We start from the raw sequence: 18,561 nt of genomic DNA, 5'->3' as shown, positions 1-18,561 counted from the left end.
TCCTATTTTATAGGCCACTTTTAATTAAAATATATAATTTCAAAGAGAAGTATTCTCTCATAATCTCTTTCACCAAGACCGTTCGGATCACTAATAATTTTAAGAAAAGAGATCCTTTTTGGATTTCTTCCATCAAGATTACCGGATTAAATGATCGGCCCTTCCAAATTTCATTCAACGACCCATTTGTTTTGACCCATAAAAAATTGTGATATTTTTTAGCTGCTAAATAAAATTTGAAAGATCCAAATCACTTGATTGATCTGATAACTTTCGTATAAAAAAGCCGGAGAATATCACTTTCCTAATTTCAAGAACCTATCGTGATAAAAATCCGACAATTAAAGTTTAAAAAATAAAACTAAAAGGAATTGCCAACATCCGAAGCCAAACGCGCCGCATCATCATCTGACAACCATCACCATCTTCTACATCTTCCCCAATTCTTGGTCCTCACTCACCTCCGGCCCCAAGCGCGTCTACCCCACACCCCTCAACCAATCTTCACCTACAAACCCTATCTAAATAAATTAGTGTCATACATCAAAACCATTAACAAAAAAAAAAAAAAAAAAAAAAAAAAAAGCCACGCAAAGTTGGTCAAGAACTGCCACGTGTTCCCACTCCGGAGGCCCACCCATAGAATTGAGAAAAAGATCGACACCAAAAAAGAAAAAAAAAGGAAAATCCATACAAAGAGGAAGAAGTGGAAAAGTTGTGAGTTTGTGCGTGTGTGTATATATATTTATTTTCTTTCCTCCCTTTCTTCTTTCTGCACACACAAACAAACCCACATAAAATTGAAAAAAAATTTCTTTCTCCCCCTTCTCTCTATCGCCACCCTCTTCTGCTTCTTCCTCTCTCTGCGCAAAAACCAGGAGAAGCAAAAAACCGACAGTGACAACACTATGAGTTCCCCTGCTGACGACGGTCAAGACGGCTGGGTCAAGCTCGCCATGAATGACGAGGCGGCGGTCGTCGACCTTCTTCTCCGCCTCAAGCACGCCGCGCCGCCTTCGCCGTCGAAGCGCAGTAGTACTCACGGCTTTCCGACTTTGCGGTGGAGCGTAAGGCAGCGCCGTTCCAGGAACGTGCCACGTAACCATCATGCCGACGACGTCGCTGCCGAGGGAAGAAAGAGCAAGAAGGGTGAGTCGAGCGGCGCCAGGGCCAGCCCCACCACGCCTCTTTCATGGAACGGGGCCACTTCGGTTAGCGGCGGCGGTGGCTGCGTCGACGGTTCAGAAGAATCCAGCAAGCCGCTTAAGCCGACCGATACCGCGAGATCTAAGGTCCGTATATCTCTGTCACTGTCACTCCTAGGGTCGGGTCGGGTTTTGGTTCGGTGGCTGTTCTTTTGCTTTTTTACTTTATTTTTTTTTTGGAATTTTCAATTGACGAAAATACCCCTGGAAAGTGTGGTATTTACACGGGAGTGGTTCAGAAGTCCGATAGGATGGCTTGGTGATATGTCAGTCTCTCTCTGTTTCTGTAGAGGGGGCTTCCAATTGGTCGTTTTCCTTTTGACAGTTATACCCCTATGTTGCATGGGGATGCATCGTGGCCGCCGAGGCAAATTCGGTCATTTCGCACGCCGGACGGTTTCTCTGCTCGGCGGTCGTTTGGGCTGGGCGCTGTCGTTTTACCGTTGTCAATATCTTGTGTACTGAAATGCCCTCAAGACCTTCCGTGTTTTCGAATTTTCGAGATTCTTTAGGGTTTTTCAGAGGAAAAAAAATGGGTGACTTCCATTCAAAGCATATGGAGTCAGAGGAGTCGATGACACTCACGTTTTTTACTCTCTCCTTTGCCGCTCCTGTTACGCTTATTCCGCTGGAAACCCCAAAATACCCTTCTCATCGGTGACATTTTCGTCATTGAACAAGGTCTCAGCCAACCTCATAACTGTTGTGTCCAACACTCTCACTCGGCCGAGTTAGGAAGCGTGAGCTTGTAATCTCATAAACTGTTGTGTCCAACGCTCTCACTCGGCCGAGTTCGGTAATTAAACAGTGCATTAAAAAAATAAACGGATGATGGAGCCTTGGTAAAGTAAAGCACTCTTGTTAAGTCACTTTAAGCTTAAGCCCTTCGGGGTAATGGGGGCGCCCACCCATTTGGGTAGCAAACAAACAGTCCCCCAACGCCAAAACCCCCGGTTAAGTTTTTAGTCGAAATGACGAAATTCTGCCTTAAAAAGTCAAACCGTACTTTAAACTACGAGGGCAGTTTGGGAAGAGAGAAAAATGATGACCTGCTTTGTCGATGGCGTGTCATCGTGGCAAAATAGGTCTGCGCGTTGTGGTTTGGTGTGGTTCTGGTAGTGGTTGTGCAGTGACGTGGAAATCATTGGGTGTGGTCGGCCGCAGTTTGGCTTTTCCTGCAGACGCATGGTAACGACCAAATCGAATCATCGTCCTGCGACGTCGTTTATACGAGTTAAAATAAGACAAAGAAATGTGTCTGTTTTAACGTGTTCAGATGACAGCTTGATCGGCAGCACTTCTTTTTATGGAAAGACGAGGTCGAGCTGTTTACCGAAAAAACAAAAAAAACAAAGACGAGGTCGAGCTTGGATCCAATGGTGACACAGTCAAATGGGTAAAACATTAACTTTATTATCAGGCTGTCTGTCACGTGATCGTAAGGGACAGCCTCGCATGTTATACTTTTAATGCTACGGTGGGGTCCCAAGGGAAGATATAAAAATATTGAAGACAATTTTAAAAAATTGTGAGAGTCACTGTACAAGTGGCTCTTTGTATTGTCTCTCCCATTTGGGGTTTTATTTTTTAAACAATCCATATTATCTACATTATCTTAAGCGAGAATCGAACCTAAGTCTCAATTACAAGTGAAGAGAAATACCACTAAACTATAGTAGGAAGTGACGTCTCTCCCAATTTGTTATAAGTTGAATTTGTTGTTGTTTGGTGTCCTCTAGGGTACTCAGTTTTTTATTTTTGGTAGGTTGAATGATTGCATTAGGTACATTTGGGTCGAAAACTGAGACGTGAATTGCTCTAGAAATTAAATGAAAAGGGGAATGGGAAATTCTGACAATGTATGGGCTGCTCATTTGAAATTGTCACAATACGAATACATAAGTTAAAACGCATTTGAACATTGTCACGAGAAAGTCAGTGGAGAACCTTTTAAAAGTTTTTTGGCCTCGGAGCGGTGAGAATTTGAATATGTGGATTTATTGTTGCATGGACCATGGAGTGGTTTCGATCACCCCGTTTGATATGTGTACTTGGTATAATTTTTTCCTTTTTTTCATTTGTAAGCTGATTGCGGTTTTTTCTATATTCGCTAAGCCGGCTAGCTCTAATCTGTATGATTTTTGTACTGTGCAACGAGAAATGTTTAGTTTGACTAAAATTGGGTTGTGTTTGTTCCGTGGGTGCAGGTTGCTGTTAGAAGTGAATTAACCATCTTCAAGAGGCCAAGAAAGAAGAAGGTAAATATATCGTTATGTATTTGCACAATGTATGCACAAGTACAATATTCGTGGAAAGCTTATGACCTATTTGGCTTAAACGAAAGAAAGTCCAATTAAGTTAATGTATTAAGGCTAATTGAAGTCTTAGCTCAAAGGCTCAAGCCACAAAAAGTTCTAATTCTTAATGGTAATCAGTATCCGAAAGTCACGAGTAAGATATCTTGACTGAGCAGATCATACAAAAAGTTCTGAACGAGTGACCTTGACCGGGCTTAAACTTAGGATCTCTTTCTTTTACTGTGTAAATATCATCGGAATAAATTACTTAATGGTTGCATTTCAGTAGTTTCTTTGACCAGTATCTTAGACTCCTAATGCTAAAAATATTCCTATAAAGTATGCAAACGGTCTAATTGTATGTATGCCTGTGGATTTGTTTTGGAAAAATTCAATAGTAGTCTTATCTTGAGATTGCTTTACAAATGTGAATGAAGCAGAGTAGCTAATACTTAATTCCATACGTAAAGTTTTTGTTGGGATTGAATATTTGACAGACCTAACTGCCATTATCTTGGCATTTTTCGGAAATTAGGTATTTTAACACTGCACATTTCGCCTCCCTTGTTCTTTCTTTGGTTTGTTCGTGGTGGTGTGCTGAATAATTGTTGGACTCATATTTCATAGTGTAGTACTTAAATCTAGTGGCTGCATGTAGACGTTAGCTGAATTAAAAGAGGAGGAAAGTCTGCTGTTGAAGGAAAGAAGAAATTTGAAAAATGTACGTCTTAAAGATACTACATTATATGTTCCAATATGTCATCGTGGAGATACCTGTACATTGATTTCTTTAATTCATTCTCTGAGCAGGAATTGGCAGTGCTACGCCTCACCGTTGAGAAGCAAAGGGCCACAAATGAAAGCTTGAAAAAAGTGAAGGTGAACGTTCTGTTAGACTGTTACTACTTATGCTCTAAATATGTATGCATTTGTGATATACATTTAAAATCAAACTTAGATTTAAAATTTTCATGAAACTTACAGTTTAAAGTCATAACGGATTCACATGTTTAAAGTTTAAACACAACATGGCTTATCGCTCATACCTAAATCACTGTGCATATTTTATCGTATTCTCAATTTGATTATTTGATACAAGCAATGTTGAAAACTAGTCCAAGATTTTATTTGTTGCGCTTGTACATTGAGGAATGTCTATATTTGTTAACTTCCGCTGACATAACCTTTATCTGGCTTTGTTCTGAAACAAAAAGCTATTATGTACTGGAGAGATTTTAGCTATTTAAAAATAAACACTCCGATAATTTTGTGAAACGTGGGCATTTAAGTTCTTAATTGGATTACAATAAACCTCAGGATAATTTGATGCGTAATTTGCCAGTTTCTCTCTTTTTATGTACTATTTGACATGATTCTATAGCTTTTAGTCATTTCAGAGAGTGATTGACGTCTACATTTTGTGGCCTCTGTTGTGCCATTAAGGGTGCTGATGTCGAAAGTACTAGACTTGTAGTTTCATCTGCTTAGAGTTTCCATCGTGGTAAAAATTAAGTATCAAAACTTTTAACATTGTTGCAAAACTTTTCCCATCCCATTGCGCTTAAGTAGGAAGTCCACCTCTGTCTCAAAATACGTACATGTAGACATTATGTATATAATATATATTATGCATCAGTGACCAGCCTGTTGCATGAATCATGATGCAGTCCTTCATCTTTTCTTAAGGGTTGACTTTTTTAATGCATGTATAAGGATGCTTCTCGTATTATGTAATAATCGACACTGTTGATGCACAAAACCGGATGGTCTTGGTACAACGTAAATCCGACCGTGAATCTGCATGAAATGTAAATGACACAAGATGTATCGTGGTTCACCCCAATGTTTGGGCTACGTCCACACTGATTGTATTATATTTCTCTGAGAAGTGAGGGGGAGAGAGAGCTCTAGAAGTGAGAGCGTTGAAAGGGGTAAGGCTCCAGAAATGGCCTTTGAGAGTGAGAGTGAGGCCTCCCCTAGAATGAGGGGAGGAGTCCCCTTTTATAGAATAAGGGGCTCCTCCTCTTTTACAAAGTATGGGCTTTAGTGTGAGGCCCAAATACAAGGCCCAAGGCCCAAATATACGAGGCCTTAAATATGGTATAAACAGTAGTCCCCCAAGTCTTCAGTCAAGAGAGTCTTTTGGCTGGAGACTTGAAATTCAGTCCATGTGTGGGCCGAAGTAACTGATGCTCGATATGAGGCGGTGCCTAATCTGAAATGATGCTCAACTAGAAGTAGCACATGTTGTGAGGCCGCTTTGCTTGTAGCTTATGTTGCCTTGGTTGGCTTGGCTTTGTGGCGCTTGAAGGTGAGGGAGTCCCTTTTATAAAATAAGGGCTCGCTCCTCAATACATAAATGATGGGCTAGAGTTGATGCCCACGGCGAGGCGGTTGCTCAGCTGGCGGCGATGCTCTCTAACGAAGGTGAGGGAGTCCCTTTTATAGAATAAGGGATCGCTCCTCAATACATAAATCATGGGTGATCTTCAATGAAAGTGAGGGAGTCCCTTTTATAGAATAAGGGTTCGCTCCTTAATACATAAATAATGGGCTAGAGTCCCCCAAGTATTTTTCATGAGGCCCAATTGAGGCCCAATATATGGTACATAATGTAGTCCCCCAAGTCTTCAGTCAATAGAGTCTGTTGGCTGGAGACTTCAAATTGAATCCATGTATGGGCCGAAGTGGCGGTTGTTTGGAGGCGGTATTTGTATACCCTGCACTGAAGCTTTGTAGGTGAAGCTTTGCAAGTGAAACTTTGCAAGTGAAGCTTTGAAGCTAGAGCTCTGTAAATGAAGCTTTTAAAGCTAGAGCTTTTGTAAATGAAGCTTTTGAAGCTAGAGCTCTGTAAATGAAGTCTTTGAAGCTAGAGCTCTTGTAAATGAAGCTTTTGAAGCTGGAGCTTTTGTAAATGAAGCTTTTGAAGCTGATTGACATGAGTGATGCTCATGAATGTTTATGTTGATTGACATGAGTGATGCTCATGGATGTTGTCCTGAGTGATGCTCATGAATGTTAACATGAATGATGGTCATGAATGTTTATGTATGATTGTCATGAGTGATGCTCATGAATGTTTATGTATGAATGACATGAGTAGTGCTCATGTATAATTTGGAGTACTAGGCGTACTTTTGATGACCTGGTTGGTGCTATTTGGCCTTTGCCCTCCACAACATGTCAGCCCATTTGTTTTGGGCTTTTCCTTTTTCTTTTTTTTTTTTTTTTTTTTTTTTTTTTTGACCCTTTGATGGGGTTTATATATATTACCCTCTGATGGGGTTTATACAGATGTCTCCGAAAGATAATAAAAATAAATTACATCATTCGGGTGGGGTGTTTATTCCTTGCTTTTGCAATGTCCCCATGTGCCTCTCTTCTTCTTTTCTCTTTTTCTTTTCTGCTTTACTTTTGCTTTTGTTTCTGTCTTCTTTTCTCTTTTACAGATGGCAGACAAGGAATTATAAGTACATTCATCTTATCTCTGCTTTTGCACGATCCCTCATGATCACAGCCTCCACCACCTCTCCATACTTCATACTTTATTTATGGCTGATGAGCTCCAGGGTGAAATCTCATGTATGGAGACAATTTGTACACGCGGCCTTTTAGAATAGTCCACGTTGAATCTCCTTTTTGGTGCTGTTTTGCTTTGCTTGTATGTCATGATTAAGGGCAATATTCCTTAAAGTGACAGCTGCTTGGACAGCCTTTTCGACACCACCCCATTGTTTCTGATTCTGAGCAGAAATGGGCTCCAATGGCATGTGCAGGTAATATGGGTCGAATTGCTTCACCTTTGTGATCCCGTACACGTGTCTCACTGACAGCGTTGATGTCATCGCATGTCATGGACGGCTGCTGACGGTAAACTGTTTCCAGGAAGAGCTTTATGAATTGCTTCCAAGATTTGTTTAAGCGGATGATGATCATCTCATGGATAGGCACGAGCCTGGTACCCACTGTAAACTAATAGGGGAAGTCCTGGGCTTGCTATATAACATGTATCTCTCGGCTGGAGGCAGGAGTGGTCGAAGACACGAATGGTGGGTCGGGTCCCGGCGATATGGGTGTTGAGGTAATCGAACCATTTCCAGGCCTGATCGAAGCTAATCAGTCTTGGTATGAACACAACTTCGCTTCCATTGCCCAGAACCACCGTCTGCCTTTTGGCTTCGCGTTAGCTTTTTAGGGAGCAGCAGCTTTCGATTTCCCAGGAGAAGGAGAGGATGAGACGCTGTATACTGCAGAAGGAGAAAGAAGGGAGGCGCTGGAGGAGAAGATGTCATCCAACGGAGCAGCAACTTGAACGGAGCTAAAAGATGGTGTGGAGCGGTGGTGGAGGGGCGTTGGGAGCAGATATTGAGAAAACACTACTTCTTTCGGCTTCTCTCTACTGCCTGCCATTTTGGTGGCAGTGGTGCTGAGATGCGGCGGAAGAGGGACACTGGGAGCATGGAGAGCAAGCATGACTTGTCATCTCGACATCTCTCTCGTTTTTTGCTTTCTCAAACTCGAGTTTCTTGGACCAGCAGTTCCTCCAAAGCACGGTGCCGATCTTCCAACGACAGCGACGAGTTACTTAAGTCGTCCATCGCAATCTGCATCAGCTACGCGTTCGAATGCGTTTTCAGCCTGTCTATGAGCTGCTTTATCTCTAGCCAGCGGTCGTTTAGGTCGGCGGGAGAGAATCGCTTGACATCTCGCGCCTTCTCTTTCAATTGGACCGGATCGAAGTGGTCTATAGCCCACTGTAACATTCCCTCCAGAGAAGAGAAGCCAATGTCGGCGTCAAGGTCAGCGACAGCAGTATCGTCGTCCTGAGGTTGAGTCTGAGTCTGAGCATGCGCCTCGTCTCCTGCACTGGACCAATATACCCTTCCCGTATTGTTAATATTTCGCTCCGAGGAACAACAATCATGGCACACTTTGCTAGGAGTAAGGTTTTATGGGTTCTTGCAAATTTTGTAGATTCACGATGGAGGTGAAAAAAATGAAAGAGAACCGACACAACTTTTCGTATCGATTCCCACAGACGGCGCCAAATGTTGATGCACAAAACCGGATGTCTTGGTACAACGTAAATCCGACCGTGAATCTGCATAAAATGTAAATGACACAAGAGTTATCGTGGTTCACCCCAAGGTTTGGGCTACGTCCACACTGATTGTATTATATTTCTCTGAGAAGTGAGGGAGAGAAAGAGCTCTATAAGTGAGAGCTTTGAGAGGGGTGAGGAGAAACTTAGGAATTGGCCTCTGAGGATGAGAGTGAGGTCTCCGAGGGTGAGAATGAGCCTCTCCTAGAATGAGGGGAGGAGTCCCCTTTTATAGAATAAGGGGCTCCTCCTCTTTTACAAAGTATGGGCTTTAGTGTGAGGCCCAAATACAAGGCCCAAGGCCCAAATATACGAGGCCTTAAATATGGTATAAACAGACACGAAAGTTTGAACAAATTAGTACGTAACTTCTCTTTTTGTTTTTCCTGTAAGATTGTTTATGCCAATGATAGCTTAGTGCAGATTTGCTTTTTGATCATTTGTGAGACGACAAAGAACCAAGTATGCAATCATTTACATTTTCAGGAATATCAGCATGTATAACACGTATTGTAACAGCGGTTTTATGTTTTGGTTACAGCTTGAGTTGCAATTGCCGCAGACAAAAATGAAAGCTACGACACTTGTACTGTCTGGTGAAGCCATTTGGCAACAAAATGAGCAAATAAATGCAGTTGGCTACACTACTCCGATAATGACAACAAGTGCTCATTGCAATAACGCTGGCACTTCACAAAGCTCCTGTCCTTCAAATGTTTCTTCCAAGGGACAACAAGAGGTTGGGAGCCGAGACACTGCCTTTTCACTACCTGATCTGAACCTTCCATTTGGAGAGGACTCTAGCTCTGAGGTTTTATATTGAATGAGCTGAGAAGATTCAGACGGGTACTAGTGTTCAGTTTTTCCAACCACGCGGCGCCAAAATCTGCAGTCCATCCTCCGTTCCTAACTGTATTTTAGGTTGACAAACTGTTAAGTGTAAGTATAAAAGCCAGTCTCCTCTGCCGCTTCTTGAACTGAGTGCGGCGGGTGTTATTTTGATTCTCCATAGATGAAAATACTGAGGGTAGTGTAGATATCCTAAGTTCTAGTTCTTTGGGAGCCCGCATCCCTTTCCCTCTATTTTTTCCGTGTCATTATAATTTTATTTTTCGGAAACATCTACTGCTTAATTAGTTTAATCACTCCGTATTGTATTAATGATCTATTATCTGTCATAAACTAGTATTCATTCTATTTTATTTTTCGTCTTATTTTTGGGTGCGTCTCCTTTTGGTGTAATGGAGTTTTGAACGAACAGATTCCGCCCGCTTGATGTTGCCTTGACGCCATTTCCGTCTTTTGCTGTGAGAATTGATGTAAATTAAACTAACCTAAATAAGAGATTAATTTAAATCAAATTAAATTCGCAAGTGCACGAATCAATTGTAGTAATATATGCAAATACGAGATCAGTCTCACAGGATTGCTTTAACACCAATTTAATCGATTAATCACACTAAACAAAGGATAGATTGAATTGAATAATTGATTAAGACCGATTAACAAGAAAAAGAAAAGACAATTAATTAAAATCACACACGACACAAGAAAACCTAAGGCCATCTTCAACCGATTCGGCCAGAGGGTCATAGGGCTAAAAGAAGCCCGAAATGACATGAAAACTGTCTCCAACCAAGGGCTAGGCCAAAGGGCTTTTGGGCCCTACAGGGCCAAAAATACCAAATCAGGCCAACCAGCTGGCCCAATCCAGCTAGGCAGCCAGCTCTGGCCCGACCCAAGGTTTGAATTGCAACGGCTAGCTAACGGCAACTAGCCGTTCGATTTTTTTTTTTTGGGACAAAATTAAAAAAAAAAATTCTAATTTTGTTCCTATAACTACCTAAGCCATTAAACAACATTAAATAATATGGAAGATCATTAAATAACATCAAACTTAAACAAATTTAAACAATATTAAACAACATTAAAAAAAAATATTTAACAACATAAAACTTAAATGCCTATTCCATACTTCTTTTAGCCCAAAGATGCGCAATAAGATTCTGTTGTAGGTACTTGTTTGTGGTATGTGAATGTATCATTCTATGGCACATCATGTACTTATTTAAAGAAATATTACCAGTTCTTGGATTTAAAGGAAAATTAGGCTAATCATATATTTTTGCACGAGCCCTCCTTGACCTATTTGGACCATCTTGATCGTCATTAGAGTCTCCATCAATATAGCCATCTCGCTCATTCTCGACAATCATGTTGTGTAATATGATGCATGACATCATGATGGAGTTCAATTTTTCTCGACTCCACCCTCTTGCTGGTTCCTTAATGATCTTCCACCGTGCTTGTAGAATACCGAAAACTCTCTCAACATCTTTCCAGTATGTCTCTTGGTGTAAGGTAAACCACCTTTGGGCGTCATCCACAGGGTTTGCAATTGCTTGGACAAGTGTCGCCCACTTTGGGTAGATGTCATCTGCCAAGTAATACCCCATATTGTACTGACGCCTGTTAATGTAGTATTAAGTTGAGGTGATTTTGAAGGAAAAATTTTGTCCTAGCTAAGAACAAGTATGAACATTTGAATACACATGCAAGCTATTAACACTTTAAAGTAGGCATGCATCCAAAAACAATTCATAAAACCCATGACTTTCAAAGCCTAGTATATGGTGAACCAAAATAAAACTCTTTAACAACATTAAAGAGAAGTAAAGATTAAGTGATTCTTTACCCTTGAAGCTCATCCTTGATTACACAAGGGATTCACCCAAGTGGAGGGCCTTCAAGTCACCTCCAAGCTCTTTGAATCCTCCTTGTGTTTTCCTCCCTTTAGTGCTCCTTTGATGATTAGAGGAAAAAGGATTTGTTCTCCAAAAACATCAAAAGCTTGATGTCTCTAAGTCTCTTCACCAAGGTTGTATATTGTGAAGATGATATGGATGACTTAGAGAGATTTTAGATGCTAGTAAAAATCCTCTAAGTGGCCGGCCTCTATGTAGAAAATGAGAGAAAATGTTTCACCCAATTTCTATTAGAAAACCCTAATGAGAAAATTGCTATAAAGTTGCTTTTATAACATTTTCTTTGGTGAGTGGCAAACTTGTAATTAAGCAAGCTTGCCTATTCACCCTAATGGCCGGCCTCTCCTTGTTATTGGGCCAATTTGCCCATTTTGTTTTAGTTGTCATACAACTTAAACATAATGGGCCTTGTGGACCAAAACACTTTTGGGCCCCGAAACCCAAAACCAACATATAAGCCCAATACGAACCTTTCGTATAATTAATTAACTAATTAATTAATCTTGACCATTCTTCAATTAAACCATTTAATTGCTTATCCATTTCATATAATTTCTTCACTAACATCCTTATGTGGTGTGCGATCCATTAGGTTCCAATTAGCGAGGCAGTGGGCGATGTTACTCTTAACGATCGATTGTGAATTGAAACCACATTTCAATTCTCCCTTAAGATTAGTGTTTGCTAATCTTCAGGGCTTCCACAAACCATGAGTGACACCTAGCAGCATATCATGGTTACCCAAGCTAAGTAGAATTGGTTGGAGAACCTATCCAGTTACAACTACAATGCAATACTGTCCTTCTCTAATACAATACTCTTAATCACATTGTTTAAGTGATAGTTTGTTTCATGTCTACTATCCAATGTGATACTTTCCTATATGATTCCTTTGAATATGATTCGGAACAAACTTCCTAAGTCATATTCTTATGCTTTGGCCAAAGACTTTAGAATCATATCTTAGAGTATTCTCCTTCCACCATGGAAGGTTAGAGATCCCTTGTTGTGCATTCATATGCCTACATGGCTAGATAGCTTGACCCCAACAATGCCGTGGACAATCCGAAGGAATGTCGTTGACATGATCAAAGATCAAGGACCTAACCATTAGACATCTATGATGCCTCAGGTCAAAGGACTACTTTGCATATTGCAACTTTAGAGTTCATACATGACATGTATGTTCGAACTCTCTTTTGATCGTCGTTCAGTGTACTCGATTACCTTTTTCGAGCACCTATGTGTTTGTCTTAGTGTCCAACACCAAATGACTTGAGACTAGTTCATACTCACGTTTGAGTCAACATAACACATACTAACCTTAGCGGATTGTCAATGCCCAATTGGCAATCCTATGGCTAGGAACGTTTTAGGAATGAACATAAGAGAATGGTCTCGATAATCTAACTCACTTAGATCACTTGTCTCTTAGATCAAATACATTCCTTGGATTCCCTTATTGCTTAAACACATGATACAATATGTTGATGCACAAAATCAGCGAAGACTTTGGTACAACAGAAAGTGTCAGGTTTTGTGACCTTCGCTTGGTTGCTTGGTTGCTTCAGTCACTAGTGAGGATAAGTATGTAAATGAATAGAGACAGAGAAGCAAACACAGGATGTACGTGGTTCACCCAGATTGGCTACGTCCACGGAGTAGAGGAGTTCTTATTAGTAGTGAAGGGCTTACACAAGTAGAAAGGATCAAGCTCTCAATTTAGTGAGTTCTTGTGAATGATTTAACACAAAATGGCATTAGGCAATATTGTGGGGGAATGACCCCTATTTATAGAAAAACTTGTAGCTTTGTCACATTGACATGTGTCATGTTATGATTGGTTCTTGATGTTGACACGTGCTGCGCTCTGATTGGCTTCTAATCTTGACACGTGTCGAGTAGTGATTGGCCTCCTGGTCGGAGGGGAACTCTTCTGGGTCCTTGACAGTATAGCGTTGGTCGGTGCTCGGTAGTTTCGGGATTGGTCAAGTATGGTACAAACAGTGCTCCCCTAAGTTCCCGAGTGAGGGAAACTCCTCGGTTGGGGACTTGCAAGATCCAATCCCTTGAGTAATCACGAAACTTCTAAGTACCGAAGTGTGGTCTGATCTTCATCTGCCCTTCTCTGGAAGTACCTTTCCTCCATCCGGGAATGGTGTACTTAGCTGATGTTGACGCACAAGGTAATGTATCAATTTCACTTGAAGCTTAGTTGTAGTTTCGGGCTTAGTCAAGTGTGATACGAACCCTATAGTAGGAGTCCCCCAAGTCGCCGAGCTAGGAGATCTGCCGAAAGAGGTGACAGACAAGGTAAGCAGTCAAACTTCCAAGTAAGCAACCCAGGATCAGAGGTTTGACGTCGGCTTCCGGTTGATTGTTCTCATTCTCCTTGTCTCTCATTCAACTGCCAGGATAAGGAGAAGCAAATGGATAAGAGATGATATGAGATACTTTTGCTTTTGAAGAAGTAACTTTCCACAGGCTTATTCTTGAACTGTGCTGGAGGGTTTTCTGGTGCCCTTCAGAGTATAAGGCCGACTCAAAAATTTGAGGGTCAAAACAAGTCCATCAAATCTAGAGTACGTTCGACCTTGATGATATGGGATACTTTTGCTGTTGACGGAATAATGAATGTGGTATGGAAAGGTGTCGTGCTGTAGTGATCTGTTTCAGCTCACCGTTGAACCTTCTGCTTCAATCTTTTGCATGGCAGAAGTGGTGTGCAACCTTTGCATTTAAATGGTCCTTCAGAACATTCCTTCATAATGACTCATCCACGCTTGGCAGCTTCAGTGTAAAGAGCCAATATCTGATCAACTGTCATGAGGTATTTGCTGGTGGAATTCATGACCTTGACAGCAGTTGAGGATGAGTACTCGAGAGCAATGCTAAGTAAGCAACCAGGCAAAGGCTCCAGGCAGTCAGTTCCAAATTGGAGGTTTGATTTCAGGTTCCGACTGACTGCTCTCTTTCTCCTTGTTCTGCAGGTGTGGACAAAGACAAAGACAAAGATAGGGAGAAAGCATGATATGGGATACTCTTGCTTTCGACCCTGATGATATGAGATACTCTTGTTCTTGGTGTGGCTTATTTGCTGAGGTATTATTGGGGGGAAATAAAGCTGAGTATTTCGAGAGGTTATGTTGAGGGTGCCTTTTCGAATGCGAGAAAGGGTTGAGCATTTTTGCAGGTTTGCCTGTCCGTTGAGGAGGGAGGTCAATGTATATAGGGATTTCCCAATAACAAGTAGTAATGCTATTCCTTTACCCTTCTTGGTCACAGCAATGTAGTGGGAGTTGCCAGCTTCACGTGTTTTAATTTTGTCAGAGCACTTTGAAAAAGTGGTATGTGGTATCTGGAAAGCTGATATTACGTGTGAAGATTACAGACAAGCTTTATCTAAGGAAATCTGGCTCTCGAAGTTCTGAGAGTTGTGCCTCTTCGGTTTTCGAACAAGCAATCCCGTCGAGGATCTGACTCTCGAGATTCGGAAAACGGTGCTACTCCGGTTTTTGAGAAAGTAATTATGTTGGGAGTCTTTTCTCGAATGTGAGTAAAGGTCGGACGTTCTTGCCAACCTGTCTTGCCGCAAAACACGGAGGTCGACACACATAGGGACTTTCCAGTTGTCAAGCAGTGGTGCTGTTCCTTTACCCTTATGGGTAATAGTAGGGTAGCTGGAACTTCGAAATTCTCGTGCCTAAACTTTGTCAGAGATCTTTGACAAAGTTATATGTGGTACCCGAGGAGTTGATGGTGCATATGGAGAGCGGTGATTGAACAGTAAGATTCACGTGCTTTCTACTTCACCAGAAATCTTCGACAGATTGCCCGTAATTTCCGCAAAGCTGAGTGTGCATGTGACAGGTGCTGACGAGGCTGAAAAAGCAGGTGCTTCTTCGATTTCTGAGATCGGCCCTCGTGGTCTCTGAGCAGCCCAGCTTTTGAGAAAGCAAACGCCTCTTCGATTTCTGAGATCGGCCCTCGTGGTCTCTGAGCAGCCCAGCTTTTGAGAAAGCAAACGCCTCTTCGATTTCTGAAGCTCCGTCGAGTGCAGATTTTTATAGAGGCTGGCATTAAGTTCCACAGCACACTTGAATCTCTACCAGTAGAAGCTCATTTCTTGCACTTCTAAGATCTTGATTTGTCTGACCTCTTCCTTCTTCAACACATTTGAAAATGTCTGGACCATCCGACCGTCGTTTTGACTTGAACCTTGGAGAAGAGACAGCCACGCCTTCTCCAGACAACATATGGCGCCCATCCTTCATATCCCCTACTGGTCCTCTTACCGTTGGGGATTCTGTGATGAAGAATGATATGACCGCTGCAGTGGTGGCCAGGAACCTTCTCACTCCCAAAGATAACAGACTACTTTCCAAACGGTCTGATGAGTTGGCTGTTAAGGACTCTCTGGCTCTTAGTGTTCAGTGTGCAGGTTCTGTGTCTAATATGGCCCAACGCCTATTTGCTAGAACCCGCCAAGTTGAATCATTGGCTGCTGAAGTGATGAGTCTCAAACAGGAGATTAGAGGGCTCAAGCATGAGAATAAGCAGTTGCACCGGCTCGCCCATGACTATGCTACAAACATGAAGAGGAAGCTTGACCAGATGAAGGAATCTGATGGTAAGGTTTTACTTGATCATCAGCGGTTTGTGGGTTTGTTCCAAAGGCATTTATTGCCTTCGTCCTCTGGGGCTGTACCTGGTAATGAAGCTTCAAATGATGAACCTCCAATGCCTCCTCCTTCTGGGGTTTTGTCAAGTACTGAGGCTTCGGATAACCACCCTCCGGTGCTTTCTCTTTCTGGGGCTCTACCGACTGCTGAGACTTCCCCTAAGCAACCTTTGTGAAGGCTCCCTTTTGTTTGTTTATTTTGACTCATGTATATGTACATATTTGTGGCTTATCGAAAATATTAATAAATAAGCTTTGCTTCATTTCAACATATTGTGTTAAATACACCAAAGCCTTCTTCATAAAGTTCTTTGAATTTTTGCTTTTGTTGAAACCTGTATTGTTGAAGCTTTGTGAGTGAAGCATGTAGTTTGAGGTAGTGTTCCCTTAATTTCCCGAGTGAGGAAAACTTCTCGGTTGGAGACTTGAAAAATCCAAGTCACTGAGTAGTCACGAACTTTTGAGTACCAAGGCGTAGTAGCATATGGTGGGAGTCCCCCAAGTCTCTAGTCGAGGGAGTTGACGAATGAGGTGTCTTGCTAATAGTCCATGTCGTAAGTACCAAAACTTCATTCTTTTGTTTTCTAAGTGGTAGCCCCGGACTTTTTCTTCATAGATTTTGTTGATGAAGGTTGCTAGGCCCGAATAAGTGGAATTGCAGAAGGTGTAACCGTTGGTGCATTAACATCATAATGGAAGCATCACAATGATGGAAGCATCACAATGATGAAAGCATCATAATGATGAAAACACCATAATGATGAAACATCATAATGATGTTTCTTTGGTGGAATTGTTTTTCATTTCCCCTAACAACCGGAATTGTTTTTCAACATAACACCATCATCTGTAGGTCGAATCACAAAGTTGTCTTCATGAAAGTTGTTCGTTAATTCCTTAACTACAACATATCCAAATTGGAGAGCCATCGGAGCAGTACAACTCCAGAAATCCAGGTATGATGAGTGACTGTTTATCATTTGTCTGTCAACCCGTCAGATTTGTTGTGAGCTTTGAAACTCTATTTTCTCTTGCTCAGATCAGCATGCTTTCTTCATTGAAGTTGTTCCTCAGCTTGTGAACTACAACATATCCAAATTTGAGATCCCTCGGAGCTGTATAACTCAAGAAACTCAGGTATGATGAATGACTGGTTATTATTTTTCTGTCAAACCGTCAGATTTGTTGTGAGCTTCGAAACTCCATTTTCTCTTGTTCAGATCGGTATGCTTTCTTTATTGAAGTTGTTCCTCAGCTTGTGAACTACAACATATCCAAATTTGAGATCCCTCGGAGCTGTATAACTCAAGAAACTCAGGTATGATGAATGACTGGTTATTATTTGTCTGTCAACCCGTCAGATTTGTTGTGAGTTGCGAAACTCCATTTTCTCTTGTTCAGATCGGTATGCTTTCTTCATTGAAGTTGTTCATCATCGACTCTTTCATAACATATCAAAAATTCAGGATGAACTAACGGTTAAATATTTCCAGATCTTCGAAACATCACAACAGCTTCGAAATCTGCAAGAAGCCGACTATCATGTTTGGAGCTTCAACACTTTAATTTCCGTCGCTCAAACAGAAATGGTTCCTTCTTGAAAGTTGTTCATATGCTCAAGAACTATAGGGTGTCCAAAATTCAGCTCCATTGGAGAAGAGCAGAGGTTGCAGAAATTTGATAGATGAAAGGAGGCGGAAGAGGGAGAGAGAGAAAAAGTCTCTTGGGTTGGATTTCTATTTTGGGGCAGATTCCAAGTTTTGTAGCACCTTCATTATTGATGAATTGCTTGTACTTTTGTCCATTATGAAACTTGGGACTTTGGCTTGTTGTTGGATCTATTATAATATGTTTGGGAACATATATAAGTGAATAAATAAGAAGGAAAATTTTGGGCCCTTGTGGGTGTAAAACAAAAAATGTTTATGTTTACCCAAGTGTTTTTGTACAAGTTCAAGGGCATCTTGGGTTTTGTGAACAAAATTTGTTTATTTGGAGCAAGGTTTTGTGTTGAAGCTTTGGTGTCGAAGCTTTCTAGGTGAAGCTTTGATGGTGAAGCTTTGTAGATGAAGCTTTGTAGGTGAAACTTTTTTAAGTGAAGCTTTTCGGGTGAAGTGTTTTTTTTTTTGGGTGAAGCTTTGTGGGTGAAGCTTTTTAGGTGAAGCTTTTTAGGTGAAGCTTTGTGGGTGAAGCGTTGGAGGTGAAGCTTTTCGGGTGAAGCTTTTTGGGTGAAGCTTTTTAGGTGAAGCTTTGATGGTGAAGCTTTGTAGATGAAGCTTTGTAGGTGAAGCTTTTTTAAGTGAAGCTTTGTGGGTGAAGCTTTGTGGGTGAAGCGTTGGAGGTGAAGCTTTTCGGGTGAAGCTTTTTGGGTGAAGCTTTTTAGGTGAAGCTTTGATGGTGAAGCTTTGGAGGTGAAGCTTTTCGGGTGAAGCTTTTTGGATGGAGCTGTTTTTTTTTTTTTTTTTTTTTTTTTTTTTTTTTTTTGGCGCTTGACACGGTCTTCATTTGCTTG

At 41.3% G+C, this 18,561-nt stretch overlaps 1 protein-coding gene and 1 long non-coding RNA gene across 3 annotated transcripts; both read left to right on the top strand.

Annotated features, from left to right (window-relative positions):
* Positions 1-686: 686 nt before the first annotated feature.
* Positions 687-9,817, top strand: LOC103443926 (uncharacterized). Of its 2 annotated transcripts, XM_008382830.4 has the most exons (5): positions 687-1,292; positions 3,413-3,463; positions 4,161-4,223; positions 4,313-4,381; positions 9,145-9,817. In XM_008382830.4, exons 1-5 carry the CDS (start codon positions 909-911, stop codon positions 9,424-9,426), a joined length of 849 nt encoding a protein of 282 aa, XP_008381052.1. In that variant the 5' UTR covers positions 687-908; the 3' UTR covers positions 9,427-9,817. The 2 variants fall into 2 exon arrangements, with proteins under 2 accessions (XP_008381052.1, XP_008381053.1); XM_008382831.4 differs by lacking the exon at positions 4,161-4,223 and having other exon boundaries at positions 742-1,292.
* Positions 9,818-16,771: 6,954 nt separating this feature from the next.
* Positions 16,772-17,947, top strand: LOC139188297 (uncharacterized). The gene is made up of 4 exons (XR_011571661.1): positions 16,772-17,005; positions 17,089-17,186; positions 17,270-17,367; positions 17,543-17,947. It is a non-coding gene; the product is annotated as an uncharacterized lncRNA (long non-coding RNA).
* Positions 17,948-18,561: the final 614 nt, after the last annotated feature.

The sequence above is a fragment of the Malus domestica genome, chromosome 09 (genome assembly GCF_042453785.1).
Source record: "Malus domestica chromosome 09, GDT2T_hap1".
NCBI lineage: Eukaryota > Viridiplantae > Streptophyta > Magnoliopsida > Rosales > Rosaceae > Malus > Malus domestica.
This window is presented reverse-complemented; position numbering and strand designations above follow the sequence as displayed.

Excerpts from the sequence above, each read along its gene's own strand:
- LOC103443926 (XM_008382830.4), top strand. The coding sequence starts at position 909 with ATGAGTTCCCCTGCTGACGACGGTCAAGACGGCTGGGTCAAGCTCGCC. Across the intron at positions 3,464-4,160 it reads AGAGGCCAAGAAAGAAGAAG|ACGTTAGCTGAATTAAAAGA; the intron begins GTAAATATATCG and ends GGCTGCATGTAG. Across the intron at positions 4,382-9,144 it reads AAAGCTTGAAAAAAGTGAAG|CTTGAGTTGCAATTGCCGCA; the intron begins GTGAACGTTCTG and ends TTTTGGTTACAG.